This window comes from Macaca thibetana, chromosome 8, assembly GCF_024542745.1.
Source record: "Macaca thibetana thibetana isolate TM-01 chromosome 8, ASM2454274v1, whole genome shotgun sequence".
Classification (NCBI taxonomy): Eukaryota; Metazoa; Chordata; class Mammalia; order Primates; family Cercopithecidae; genus Macaca; species Macaca thibetana.
In genome coordinates, this window is record NC_065585.1 from 106488621 (window position 1) to 106504085 (window position 15465).

Here is a 15465-nt window from a genome sequence, read left to right on the forward strand (position 1 = left end):
CCTTTCCCTCCTTTCCTTCCCTTTTTTCCTTTCTAATTTCATTCTTTTCCTTTTATCCTTCCCTTCTTTCTCCCCTTCCTCATTCCCTCCCTCCTTCCCTCCCTCCCTCCCTCCCTCCCTCCCTCCCTTCCTTCCTTCCTTCCTTCCTTCCTTCCTTCTTTCCATTTCTTCCCTCTTTCCTTTCCCTTCCTTTCTCTTTCATTCCCTTCCCTCCCACCTTTCCTTCCTTCCTTCCCTCCCTCCCTCCCTCCTTCCTTCCTTTCCTCTCCTCCTGTTCTTCTTTCTTCCCTTTCCCCCTTCTCCTTTCCTTTCTTTTGCCCTTCTTCCTTTCCTTCATTCTTTTCTTTTTCCTTTTTTCTTTTCCTCCTTCCTTTTTTCCTTCCTTCTTTCCTTTTCTTCTTTTCTCCTCTTTTCTTCCTCCCTCCCTTTCTTCCTTTATAAATATTTTGAAGTATCTACTCCATACTAGAACTATGTACAGTTCTTGCCCCAGTCACATACCACATGTTGCAAATACAAAAGATTTTCAGATATTGATGAGTATGAGAAAACCCCAAATTTCAGAGGATAGTCATTGAGTTTGGAGACATGACTTTAGATAAGGCCCCAAAGGGGGGCTTCTCTGACATTGGGACAGAATCTGAGGAAAAAGGAAAAGTCATCCTGGCAGAAGGGTTATGATAAAGAACCCATGGTGGGTAATAGCCAGTGTGAACAGGATGAAGGAAGAGAGAATCAAAGCTCCCTGCTGGCTTGCAAGATCCTAGATTTTCCTTTAATTGCCATGGGTCAACATTGTAGAATTTAAAGTAAGGAAATGAGATTATCCGATGAATATGTGTAAAAGATCTCTGGCTGCTGTAAGCAGTAGACACTGTAAAGAGATAAGAATTACATGATTATTACATGTACTCTGTGAGTTAACTATAGTGAGATTACCTTTGAGAAAACTGCCACCAGGATTTACATACCATGCCCAAGATCACGTGGCTTGTAAATAATGGAGGAAGCTTCACAGCCTGATCAGTACCAACTTCAAAGCCCATACCCTTTTTCAGTGTACCTACTTAAGTTGTAGCCCTATTAAGATATACAAGGTTTGACTGGAATTTTCAATAAAATATTGAAATCAGTTTTCTACAAAGGGGAAACCTCTGTATGGGGAAATCCCCCTTTGAACCCCACTTTCTGATTCCAGTTCTCTGCTAATAAAGGACTTGAAATATCCTGATGTTTAGAATCCAGTGTTCTAACTGGGTACAGACACATTCACATCAGCTGAAGCAGCTGTATGAAAATCTGCTTCTGACGCCGGCTGAAGGACAGCAACTGAATTTCCACCTTAACTCCATCTCCTTTTCTAGCAATGGTTAATTTGAATGTGTCATATCATAGCCTGGGTACATTTTACTAATGTCAATATTTTTGCTACCTAATAGTACACAGTATTATACCTGAAATCTTCCAGCCTGGCAGGGTGCTATTACAAAAGATTGCTTAATTGTAGGTTACTTCTGTACATTTAAATTTCAGTAGCATATTAAGTTGTCAGGCTTAATTACCGTTGTATGTTTAGATTATGCCACAGATTATTTAGTTTAGTACCTAGGTTTGCCAGCCTGTTCTCCTTGTGATGTGACAGGCCAGTAATTCGTGTATTATGGAAAAACCTAAAATTTCCCATGGAGATGTCCAGGAGTCCTGGCATTCTCACTGATCCTTCAGAAAGTCCTCACTCTGCTGCTCCCCCAAACCTCCCTGCCCCATCCAATTTCCCTGGGTGAATTTCTGCAGGGAATAGCCTTGGTGGTCCTAGCTTGGCTTCACATTTATGTTTATCATGACTATGAAGATGTGGAAACGCCCACTGATCCCTCAAAGGGCTCACCAGATAGGTTAGGGCAGAGTTTCTCCACCTGATACCGTTGACATTTTCTAATTGTGTGAGGCCGTCCTTTGTATTGAAAGATGTTTAGCAGCATCTTTGACTTCTACCCACTAGATGGTGATAGCATTCCCACAGTGGTGAAAATCAAAACTGCCTCCAGACATCATAAGGTGACCTCAGGAGACAAATTGCCACTGGTTGAGAAATACCCTATCCCCGAGTGAAAGTGATAGAAAACTTCCTACCAGCAAATCTTATTTTAGTGCTCATTGTGGACGATGCTTTCTGCCTCCTGGTAGAATCTCACAATCCTTTATAATTTCAGTTCTTGGGGGTGTGTGTTCCTGGTTCTACCTCTTACGTATGGTGGAAGAGGAGTATTATTATGGAATGAGAAGAATGATTAAGAAAGCCAAACAGGCTTCTGTGAAGATTGGGAATTTCTATATTATTAATACAAACTCCAGATAGAGACTTACGATGCCAGAGTAGTTGGGGAAGATTCTGGGTAAGAGCCCTTTGCTATTCACAGGTTGCCACAAAATGTTCTTAAAATGTGACCTCACTGATGTGACAGTGCCAGATAAGCAGACCTGACGCCTTCATTAGGTGGGTCCTTAGAGCCTATCTGGATCTATGTTTCCCCGTCACACAAATGGGTGTGATCCCATCCAAACAAGCCCAACTTAGCACATTCTTCCCTAACCTTGTCTTTTCATCTTTTTGCTTAAGCACACTCATACTCATAATGATTCAAATACTTTGAAATTCCTTCCATTTCTTTTCTCTTTGCCTTTCCATTTTTTATTCTTACTTTTCTCAACCTCCTTCCCGCAAAACCAGTTAGCTTCTCCTTTAAGGGCAACCTTCTTGCCTGTAACAAAGTACCTGACATATCATAAAAAATCAATTTTTTTTCCTGGAGTGGAGCAAGATGGCCGAATAAGAACAGCTCCAGTCTCCAACTCCCAGCACGAACGACACAGAAGACAAGTGATTTCTGCATTTTCAACTGAGGTACTGGGTTCATCTCACTAGGGAGTGCAGGATAGTTGGTGCTGGTCAGCTGCTGCAGCCCAAACAGCAAGAGCTGAAGCAGGGCAAGGCATCACTTCACCTGGGAAGCCCAAGAGGGAAGGGAATCCCTTTTCCTAGCCAGGGGAACTGAGACAAACAACACCTAGAAAATTGGGTAACTCCCACCCCAATACTGCACTCTACCAAGGATCTTAGCAAACGGGCACACCAGGAGATTATATCCCACACCTGGCCGGGAGGGTCCCACACCCACGGAGCCTCCCTCATTGCTAGCACAGCAGTCTGTGATCTCGTGGCAAGGCAACAGCGAGGCTAGGGGAGGGGTGCCCGCCATTGCTGAGGCTTAAGTAGGTAAACAAAGTCGCTGGGAAGCTCGAACTGGGTGGAGCTCACAGCAGCTCAAGGAGTCCTGCCTGTCTCTGTAGACTTCACCTCTGGGGACAGGGCACACCTAAACAACAGCAACAACAACAACAAAAAAAGCAGCTGAAACCTCTGCAGACGCAAATGACTCTGTCTGACAGCTTTGAAGAGAGCAGTGGATCTCCCAACATGGAGGTTGAGATCTGAGAATGGACAGACTGCCTGCTCAGACTGCCTGCCTGAGTAGCCTAACTGGGAGACATCCCCCACTAGGGGCAGACCGACACCCCACACCTCACACGGTGAAGTACACCCCTGAGAGGAAGCTTCCAAAGCAAGAATCAGACAGGTACACTTGCTGTTCAGCAATATTCTATCTTCTGCAGCTTCTGCTGCTGATACCCAGGCAAACAGGGTCTGGAGTGGACCTCAAGCAATCTCCAACAGACCTATAGCTGAGGGTCCTGATTGTTAGAAGGAAAACTAACAAACAGGAAGGACACCTACACCAAAACCCCATCAGTATGTCACCATCATCAAAGACCAGAGGCAGATAAAACCACAAAGATGGGGAAAAAGCAGGGCAGAAAAGCTGGAAATTCAAAAAATAAGAGCGCATTGCCCCCTGCAAAGGAACGCAGCTCATCGCCAGCAATGGATCAAAGCTGGATGGAGAATGACTTTGACGATATGAGAGAAGAAGGCTCCAGTCCGTCAAAATTCTCAGAGCTAAAGGAGGAATTACATATCCAGTGCTAAGAAACTAAAAATCTTGAAACAAGAGTGGAAGAGTTGATAACTAGAATAATTAATGCAGATAAGGCCATAAACGAATGGACAAAGATGAAAACCATGACATGAGAAATACGTGACAAATGCACAAGCTTCAGTAACCGACTCGATCAACTGGAAGAAAGAGTATCAGCGATTGAGGATTAAATGAATGAAATGAAGTGAGAGGAGAAACTTAAAGAAAAAAGAAGAAAAAGAAATGAACAAAGCCTGCAAGAAGTATGGGATTATGTAAAAAGACCAAATCTACGTCTGATTGGGGTGCCTGAAAGTGAGGGGGAAAATGGAACCAAGTTGGAAAACACTCTTCAGGATATCATCCAGGAGAACTTCCCCAACCTAGTAGGGCAGGCCAACATTCAAATTCAGGAAATACAGAGAATGCCACAAAGATACTCCTCGAGAAGAACAACTCCAAGACACATAATTGCCAGATTCACCAAAGTTGAAATGAAGGAAAAAATCTTAAGGGCAGCCAGAGAGAAAGGTCGGGTTACCCACAAAGGGAAGCCCATCAGACTAACAGCAGATCTCTCGGCAGAAACTCTACAAGCCAGAAGAGAGTGGGGGACAATATTCAACATTCTTAAAGAAAAGAATTTTAAATCCAGATTTTCATATCCAGCCAAACTAAGTTTCATAAGTGAAGGAGAAATAAAATCCTTTACAGATAAGTAAATATTTAGAGATTTTGTCACCACCAGGCCTGCCTTACAAGAGACCCTGAAGGAAGCACTAAACATGGAAAGGAACAACTGGTACCAGCCATTGCAAAAACATGCCAAAATGTAAAGACCATCGAAGCTAGGAAGAAACTGCATCAACTAACGAGCAAAATAACCAGTTAATATCATAATGGCAGGATCAAGTTCACACATAACAATATTAACCTTAAATGTAAATGGACTAAATGCTCCAATTAAAAGACACAGACTGGCAAACTGGATAAAGAGTCAAGACCCATCAGTTTGCTGTATTCAGCAGACCCATCTCACATGCAGAGACATACATAGACTCAAAATAAAGGGATGGAGGAAGATCTACCAAGCAAATGGAGAACAAAAAAAAGCAGGGGTTGCAATCCTAGTCTCTGATAAAACAGACTTTAAACCATCAAAGATCAAAAGAGACAAAGAAGGCCATTACATAATGGTAAAGGGATCAATTCAACAGGAAGAGCTAACTATCCTAAATATATATGCACCCAATACAGGAGCACCCAGATTCATAAAGCAAGTCCTTAGAGACTTACAAAGAGACTTAGACTCCCATACAATAATAATGGGAGACTTCAACACTCCACTGTCAACATTAGACAGATCAACGAGACAGAAAGTTAACAAAGATATCCAGGAATTGAGCTCATCTCTGCAGCAAGCAGACCTAATAGATATCTACAGAACTCTCCACCCCAAATCAACAGAATATACATTCTACTCAGCAACACATCACACTTATTCCAAAATAGACCACGTAATTGGAAGTAAAGCACTCCTCAGCAAATGTACAAGAACAGAAATTATAACAAACTGTCTCTCAGACCACAGTGCAATCAAACTAGAATTCAGGACTAAGAAACTTAATCAAAACCGCTCAACTACATGGAAACTGAACAACCTGCTCCTGAATGACTACTGGGTACATAACGAAATGAAGGCAGAAATAAAGATGTTCTTTGAAACCAATGAGAACAAAGATACAACATACCAGAATCTCTGGGACACATTTAAAGCAGTGTGTAGAGGGAAATTTATAGCACTAAATGCCCACAAGAGAAAGCTGGAGAGATCTAAAATTGACACTCTAACATCACAATTAAAAGAACTAGAGAAGCAAGAGCAAACACATTCAAAAAGTAGCAGAAGGCAAGAAATAACTAAGATCAGAGCAGAACTGAAGGAGATAGAGACACAAAAAACCCTCCAAAAAATCAATGAATCCAGGTGTTGGTTTTTTGGAAAGATCAACAAAATTGATAGACCGCTAGCAAGACTAATAAAGAATAAAAGAGAGAAGAATCAAATAGATGCAATAAAAAATGATAAAGGTTTTATCACCACCGACCCCACAGAAATACAAACTACCATCAGAGAGTACTATAAACACCTCTACGCAAATAAACTAGAACATCTAGAAGAAATGGATAATTTCCTGGACACTTACAAAATCCCAAGAATAAACCAGGAAGAAGCTGAATCCCTGAATAGACCAATAGCAGACTCTGAAATTGAGGCAATACTCAATTGCCTACCAACGAAAAAAAGTCCAGGACCAGATGGATTCACAGCTGAATTCTACCAGAGGTACAAGGAGGAGCTGGTACCATTCCTTCTGAAACTATTCCAATCAATAGAAAAAGAGAGAATCCTCCCTAACTCATTTTATGAGGCCAACATCATCCTGATACCAAAGCCTGGGAGAGACACAACAAAAAAAGAGAATTTTAGACCAATATCCCTGATGAACATCGATGCAAAAATCCTCAATAAAATACTGGCAAACCGGATCCAGCAGCACATCAAAAAGCTTATCCATCATGATCAAGTGGGCTTCATCCCTGGGATGCAAGGCTGGTTCAACATACACAAATCAATAAACGTAATCCAGCATAGAAACAGAACCAAAGACAAAAACCACATGATTATCTCAATAGATGCAGAAAAGGCCTTTGACAAAATTCAACAGCCCTTCATGCTAAAAAAAACTCAATACATTCGGTATTGATGGAACGTATCTCAAAATCATAAGAGCTATTTATGACAAACCCATAGCCGATATCATACTGAATGGGCAAAAACTGGAAGCATTCCCTTTGAAAACTGGCACAAGACAGGGATGCCCTATTTCACCACTCCTATTCAACATAGTGTTGGAAGTTCTGGCTAGGGCAATCAGGCAAGAGAAAGAAATCCAGGGTATTCAGTTAGGAAATAAGAAGTCAAATTGTCTCTGTTTGCAGATGACTTGATTGTATATTTAGAAAATCCCATTGTCTCAGCCCAAAATCTCCTTAAGCTGATAAGAAACTTCAGCAAAATCTCAGGGTACAAAATTAATGTGCAAAAATCACAGCATTTTTGTACACCAGTAACAGACAAACAGAGAGCCTAATCATGAATGAACTTCCATTCACAATTGCTTCAAAGGAATGAAATACCTAGGAATCCAACTTACAAAGGATGTAAAGGACCTCTTCAAGGAGAACGACAATGAAATAAAAGAGGACACAAACAAATAGAAGAACATACCATGCTCATGGATAGGAAGAATCAATATCGTGAAAATGACCATACTGCCCAAGGTAATTTATAGATTCAATGCCATCCCCATCAAGCTACCAATGACTTTCTTCACAGAATTGGAAAAAACTGCTTAAAGTTCATATGGAACCAAAAAAGAGCCCGCATTGCCAAGACAATCCTAGGTGAAAAGAACAAAGCTGGAGGCATTATGCTACCTGACTTCAAACTATCCTACAAGGCTACAGTAACCAAAACAGCATGGTACAGGTACCAAAACAGAGATATAGACCAATGGAACAGAACAGAGTCCTCAGAAATAATACCACACATCTACAGCCATCTGATCTTTGACAAACCTGACAAAAACAAGAAATGGGGAAAGGATTCCCTATTTAATAAATGGTGCTGGGAAAATTGCCTAGCCATAAAGTAGAAAGCTGAAACTGGATCCTTTCCTTACTCCTTATATGAAAATTAATTCAAGATGGATTAGAGACTTAAATGTTAGACCTAATACCATAAAAACCCTAGAAGAAAACCTAGGTAATACCATTCAGGAAATAGGCATGGGCAAGGACTTCATGCCTAAAACACCAAAAGCAACGGCAACAAAAGCCAAAATTGGCAAATGGGATCTAATTAAACTAAAGAGCTTCTGCACAGCAAAAGAAACTACCATCAGAGTGAACAGAAACCGACAGAATGGGAGAAAATTTTTGCAATCTACTCATCTGACAAAGGGCTAATATCCAGAACCTACAAAGAACTCAAACAAATTTACAAGAAAAAAACAAACAACTCCATCAAAAACTGGGCAAAGGATATGAACAGACAGTTCTCAAAAGAAGACATTCATACAGCCAACAGACACATGAAAAAATGCTCATCATCACTGGCCATCAGAGAAATGCAAATCAAAACCGCAATGAGATACCATCTCACACCAGTTAGAATGGCGATCATTAAAAAGTCAGGAAACAACAGGTGCTGGAGAGGATGTGGAGAAATAGGAACACTTTTACACTGTTGGTGGGATTGTAAACTAGTTCAACCATTGTAGAAAACAGTATGGCGATTCCTCAAGGATCTAGAACTAGAAGTACAATATGACCCAGCCATCCCATTACTGGGTATATACCCAAAGGATTATAAATCATGCTGCTATAAAGACACATGCACATGTATGTTTATTGCGGCACTATTCACAAGAGCAAAGACTTGGAATCAACCCAAATGTCCATCAGTGACAGGCTGGATTAAGAAAATGTGGCACATATATACCATGGAATACTATGCAGCCATAAAAAAGGATGAGTTTGTGTCCTTTGTAGGGAGATGGATGCAGCTGGAAACCATCATTCTCAGCAAACTATCACAAGAACAGAAAACCAAACACCGCATGTTCTCACTCATAGGTAGGAACTGAACAATGAGATCACTTGGACTTGGGAAGGGGAACATCATACACCGGGGCCTATCATGGGGAGGGGGGAGGGCGGAGGGGGGAGGGATTGCATTGGGAGTTATACCTGATGTAAATTACGAGTTGATGGGTGCTGACAAGTTGATGGGTGCAGCACGCCAACATGGCACAAGTATACATATGTAACAAACATGCACATGTACTGTAGAACTTGAAGTATAATAATAAAAAAAAATTTTTTTTAAATCAATTTTTTTGTTGATTTAATGAATAAAGTAGGAAAATCACTAGATATAAAGGAAACTAAAATTAGAATCATAGGTTTATGTTTTTTCTAGTCCCTAAAGAAGGTGAAATTTCAATAATAGTAATAACAGGAAAAACTATTCACCTAGACCATCAACTAAATGACTTATGGTGTTGTCAGTTATCCTGGGCTTATATTGTGCATGCATTTTCATTGTATATGGATTTATAAACTTTTTTTTTTTTTTTTTTTTTGCTCTGTCACCAGACTGGAGTTCAGTGGCACGATCTTGGCTCACTACAGCTTCTGCCTCCTGAGTTCAAGCAATTCTTATGCCTCAGCCTCCCGAGTTGCTGGGATTACAGGCAAGAGCCACCACACCAAACTAATTTTTGTATTTTTAGTAGAAACAGGGTTTCACCATGTTGGTCAAGATGGTCTCAATCTCCTGACCTCGTGATCCTCCCGCCTCGGCCTTCCAATGTGCTGGGATTACAGGCGTGAGCCACAGCGCCCTGCCTATACTGCTTTTAAAGTGAATACTTGTTCTTTGTCCAATTATGGACAGTTACCAGCATGCACACACACACACACACACACAGAAACAAATGATGAGTGAATCCAAGGAGTGACCCTAACTGCTAAGCTAAGGATTCCTATGGTAGAACAAAACAGCACTTTTATGGAACTTCAGATTTGCTCAGCAGAGGTAGGGTTCACCCCTCCTTAGCCTGGCTGTTCATGGCACTTTGATATTCATGAAGTGCCTTGTTATTAGCTCTGCTTTGGAAAACACCCTGAAAGCCTGGTCTCTGGGTTGGGATTGGTTGCTTAGTGAAGGTCTGTCTAACAGCTAGCTCAGTTTGCCCACCAAAGATTAGATTACTGTTTTATTCCTTTGTGCCAATAACCTTATATTTTCTTTCATAACAACAGTGTCTCAGAATCAGAGAGAGATTTTTGGTTTCCCAGTTTGAATCATGAACATTTTTATCCATAGCCATTATTATGAAAAGCCTTGCAATGTCTTCAATGCTAACTTCTTCAAGTGCCATGCAAAGTGGGACAGCTGTGGTCAGAGGTTGCATGGCCCAAGGATTGAGTACCTGATCTTGATACAGAGAATCAATTGTCCCCAAGGAACATAGTTGGATCCAGGGGATTCCAATCATGACTTACTTTTATTTCTTGAATTGGAAATCTATTTTAGATACAGAAAATTCTTTAGTAATAGTACTTTTAGATTAGGTTGAGGGGATGGTAGTCAACTTTTAGAAATAGACTAATGTATAAGCTTTTTCCCATTTTGAGGGAGAAGGAAAATCACAATTTTGTCACGGGGATTGACCATAGGCACATTTTGGGCATAGTGAAATGTGCAGAAGCACCTCAGGTGTCACAGGCTCATTTGCTGCAATTCAACGAGTATTTGTTAAACATCAACCAAATGACAGTAATTGCAATAGGCACTGAGAGAAATACAAAGGGAAAAAAGACACGATCCCCATCCTGGAAAGACCCTTGTATCTCCCTCACCATCTCTTTCTAGTCTGAAGTTGAAGTATGACAGTTTTAGTCTATAGATGTTAGAAAAGATCTTAGTCTTCTAAAATTCATATACTGAAACCATCTCAAAAAGGAAAAGAGAATCATGGTTCATTCTCTCAACCACAAAACTAACAATTTTAACTTGATTGCATTAGATCTATAAGATCCAATGAGAATTTCATAACTATAGTAGTACCTCATTAATTAAAATAATATCCCACATGCTATGTTCACTGATAACAACAAAAATGATAACACTTCAAAATTGTGTTTTTTCCTTAAAAATGAAAAAATAAAAAACCTGTGTTAAGTGCATTCCATTTAGAAGATGCATACCATTATCCATTTGACTTAGAATTCCAGAGCCCTGAACTGTGGGCTATTTCTACTATAGGATTCTCAGGATTGGAAGGGACCTCAGAGGACATCTGGCCCACCCTCCTGCTCCCCATAATTAAAATACTTCAAAGAGGAGTTAATTCTCTTTTCTTTCTCCATACGTCCTAGCTTCTTGTCAGGGGTGCTGTTCTCACCTGACACTGAGGGTGACGAGTCAGAGGAGGAGTCAATTTGCAAAGATCCGATGGTGAGGGTCGCCAGGATGGCTTCTGCGTCTACCAAAGTCTGGCTGCTTGATGGCTTGGATGGGGGGGACAAGACAACACACATGGAGCATTGCTCTATATTGGCGGCATGGAGGTCTCCAGAATAAAGTGCGCATCCCTAATGAGAGGCAAACAGAGAGAGGAGGCACTTGTCTGATGGAAGGATGCTATATCATGGCTCATGGTGGTAGCTCTTTGTGAGTGATGTAATTTTTCAGCATTGAGCTCCAACCTTCACTGATTTGATTTTAAAACTTAGTTACCTCATATCTGACACATTTAACCTTATCAAACATTAATATTTTAGTGTGAATAAGTTTCATAGATTCTTTCCTGAAAGCAAGTTTGGATGAGACAGAGGAGAGTGGGGAGGGAGGAACAAAAGTCCATGCCACTGACTCAGGTGGAAGAAGAGAGTAGGGTCAGGGTAACAGTGATGAGGCCCTACTTGTACTCCCTGGGTTAACTAGCAAGGTGGCAGTTGCTTCTTTCTTTGGTGGGAAAACAGAGATCGATCTGGTACTGTCTTCCGGTAGGTTGGAGTCTAATATAGGGTAATTCCTAACACTAGCTGGATCAGATTTGCTCTTTTTTTTTCTGCCTTTCAATGGACTTAAGCAGGAGAGGTAGTACAGGGAACCTTACAGTGGCTTTTTTGAAAAGCAAATGCAATTTGCTTCTTGAGAGAATCATTTTTGAAATTTGAAAAATATTTCTTACATTAGATTGGTGCAAAAGTAACCATGGTTTTTGCCATTACTTTCAAATATGTTGCTAGCATTATGAAAATGCTTTGGTGCATATCTCAAGAAAATGAAATGCTTTGGTGCATTTCACAGTGCACATAATGGACTCCTCAACGAGTGAAATGGTGGCATAGAGTGGGACATAGATATACGCAAGTTCTGGGAAAATATAGTTGCAACCACAATACCACATAAGCAAAATCCCTCCTCTCCATACAGCCATCAGGGACCACGTGGCATTATATGGTTCATATAAAATGTCTCCAGAAAAGATGAAAAAGTTAGAGCACAAAGGCTGGCCAGTATTAGTTTAGGTGTAGCCATTAAATTATAATCAGACTCAGAAATGCAGAGAAACTTATTTGTACAAAGACCATAAAACATGGTGATTCAAGCATTAACTCAAGAGCCACAACATCTGGATTTAAATCCTAATTTTGTTACTTACTTACTGGCTGTGCAATCTTGGTCAAGTCACTTACTCTTCCCATGCTTAAAGTTCAATAAATTTAACATCTACTCATAGGGTGGTTTTGAGATTAAATGAATTAATATAGGGAAAATATTTAGAACAGTTTCTGGCATCTGGCAAGCACTGTAGAACTGCAATATTATTATCATTATTAATTCTAGTCCCATTTATATTGAAATCCTTATAATTATTAACTATTCCTTATATGATACTTACAGGCAGAATGTATATCTGGGGAAAATTCCGGAGAAATCGCCATTCTCTCTGTAGATAGTCCAGAGATCCAATGAACACTATGTCCTTCAGCTCCTTCCTGGTATAGTTGCTGGCTCTCAAGGGCATTACAAAGTTCCGAAGCCCTATCAGGGCTGATTGGGCATCTCCAAATACACATGCTACAATGTGGTTCCGAAACTTATGTTTTAACTTGCGACTTCGTTTCTAAGGATAAGGATTCCAGAGTCTGGTCATTTTTATAAACAAGATGAGAATCCCTCCAAATGGACCACCGCTCCTCCTCCCAATTCTTCTAGGTACATCCATAGCTCTACCTTCATAAGGTGAATAGAATTTTGCAAATTGTTTATAAAAAACAGAACTCATGCGTAAGTGGTGCAATTACACCTTTTACTTTTTTTGTGGAATTTCTTTTTTATTTCACTCTCTTTTTAGTTTTCTATTAGCTTGGAGTGCATCAACTAAAACTCAGATTAGCATCATTCTTCAGGGTGTGAAATCATTGGACCAAATGGAGAAAGTATTTCTTGATTTTTATTACATATTTTAGCCTTGTATGTGCCACAGTAAAATTCGGTGAAAACCTAAGAATCCAAATTCAATGCTAAATTAGCATTCAATGCTAATTTCAATGCCAAATTCAATGCTTTTAGTGTTATACAGCAAGCTGTATAACATATTGCATATTCAGTGGGGTTTCATTCATTAATTTGAACCATATGAATTTACCTTTTTATGGGTCAAAAATGGTTGAACAGTGGCAATTTCATATGGTTCAGTTGAATACACTGAACTGGTTCTATAGACTCCTGCATCAAGGAAATTCATCAAACAAAATGTATAAAAGAAAAAGAAATATTATAAAAATTTCATTTCCCCATCCTGTGTCCAAGTGTTCTCATTGTTCAAGTCCCACCTATGAGTGAGAACATGCGGTGTCTGGTTTTCTGTCCTTGTGATAGTTTGCTCAGAATCATGGTTTCCAGCTTCATCCATGTCGTGGGGTTGGGGGAGTGGAGAGGGATAGATAGCATTAGGAGACATACGTAATGTAAATGAAGAGTTAATGGGTGCAGCACACCAACATGGCACACGTGTACATATGTAACAAACCTGCACATTGTGCACATGTACCTAGAACTTAAAGTATAACAAAAATTTTCATTTGATCTCAAACATTTGAATATGTCTCATACTACTATCAGCATTGCCAATTGTTAACATTGTCCCTGTGTCTCTAAGTTGAAAACAAAAGAATATGTATGGAATATATTTAGGTTTCTCCCACAGTTATAGAGACCCATAAAAACAATAAATGTAACTTTTAAAGAATGATATTCCTGTGGGAAACTTATCTTAAGCCTATGTGTGGTTTCTTTCAGAGTACGGCTAATGTCTCCTCTTAACAGCACTGAGATGTGACAGAGAGAACCCTGGACTCGGAGTCAGAAGATGTGATTTTGTATTCTGGTTCTATTGTTAGCTATATGACTGAGCAAATTACTTAACTTCTCTGGTTCTCAATTTCTTTGTGTTTAAAATGGAAAAAAAATAAAACAAAGAGTTAATTTTGTTGTAGGACATAATATATTGAATGTGTTTATTTCTTAACTCACTAAAAGTTGTTCAATAACTATCAATCAAATTTAAAAGTTATTGAATTTCTATATTTTCAAAGGAGGACACTTAGAAGCTGGTACAGAGTAAGTTAAGTGTATTTAAATTTCAGCATGAGCATTTCCTGTATTCCTAGACACATAAAGACTCAGAATACTTCAAATGGATATATCATTCTTCTTTATGCCAGTCCTTTGCTCGGTTAAATGGCAATCTTCTATGAAACAGGCACTGATGAAATTTAACAGGATAAACAAGTAGCATCTGACATTTCAACAATTAAAAGTTTACCAAATTAGCATATACTGGGAATACTGTACTGTACCCTCCTTCCAAGAGGGATCTCCCTGCGAGGGGAAATAAAGCTACTTGTCTGGAGAGCCTTCCTAGAGTGATATGAATCTTAACCAAATCTATTAAATAATTGTCTCTAGCTAATCCCATTAGTTTTAACTTGAATAATGAAGCCTCTAACTGTATTTAATGTAACATGTCTAAAGTCCAACAATTGCTCTTCTGAGTAGAACTAAACAATTAGAAACAAGATACATGGCAGAGTGCATTAATGGGCACAGCTAGAGAGGCAATTTCTCCGAGAAACTGTGGCACAAAACTGTCTCTTGATTAAGAAAGATGGTGGCTATTGGAGGAAGGGGAGGATGTCCTATTTGTTCAAAGTAACTTAAATTGATCATTTCTACTTGACCCTTTTGCAGATGAAACCAAGTTTAAAGGCTCCTCAAATTTTGCAGTCCAGATATTTCTTTCCTAGGGGTACACATTTCAAATTTCTTAGCATTTTTAAAACTAGAAGGCATCCTAAAGTTAACAAAAGACCCAGTTGGTATTCTGAACTATATTACATATCAAGTATCATAAGGGAAATATCAATCATGGCAACCTGTCTGCATTCTTAATAAATATGATCTAATAAAACTTCTGCTATTTCCATCCTTTGGTCTCAAATGTCTCAATCTGCAACCAACTTCCTAACCTTTCTAAAGATTTGCCTCCCACTGAAAATATGTTGTCTTCCTGCTCAACGGATGTTTATTTTGTATAGTTCAGAATAAGACGTAATTGCTAAAATGGTGAGTTTCAGCAACCCTAATAGTCTTCCAGTTGGTATGACAGCTCTGACAGTTTTGTGTTTCTGATCAAATGATGGATCATGCTTTTACAAAAGTTGAAATATATTCTGTCAGGACATTGGCACTGAGCCACAAAGATGTGTATGTATGCATGTG

General features: G+C 39.6%; 1 protein-coding gene across 2 annotated transcripts in view; it reads right to left on the reverse strand.

Annotated features, from left to right (window-relative positions):
• KCNU1 (potassium calcium-activated channel subfamily U member 1) overlaps nucleotides 1-15465 on the reverse strand; it is a 162347-nt gene that overhangs the window by 19493 nt on the left and 127389 nt on the right. For both annotated transcript variants that reach the window (XM_050801679.1, XM_050801678.1), the window contains exons 21-22: nucleotides 12581-12805; nucleotides 11075-11264 (exon numbers count right to left, since the gene is read on the reverse strand). In XM_050801679.1, the coding sequence (XP_050657636.1) occupies nucleotides 11075-11264; nucleotides 12581-12805 (415 nt within the window). The remainder of the gene's footprint in view (nucleotides 1-11074; nucleotides 11265-12580; nucleotides 12806-15465) is intronic.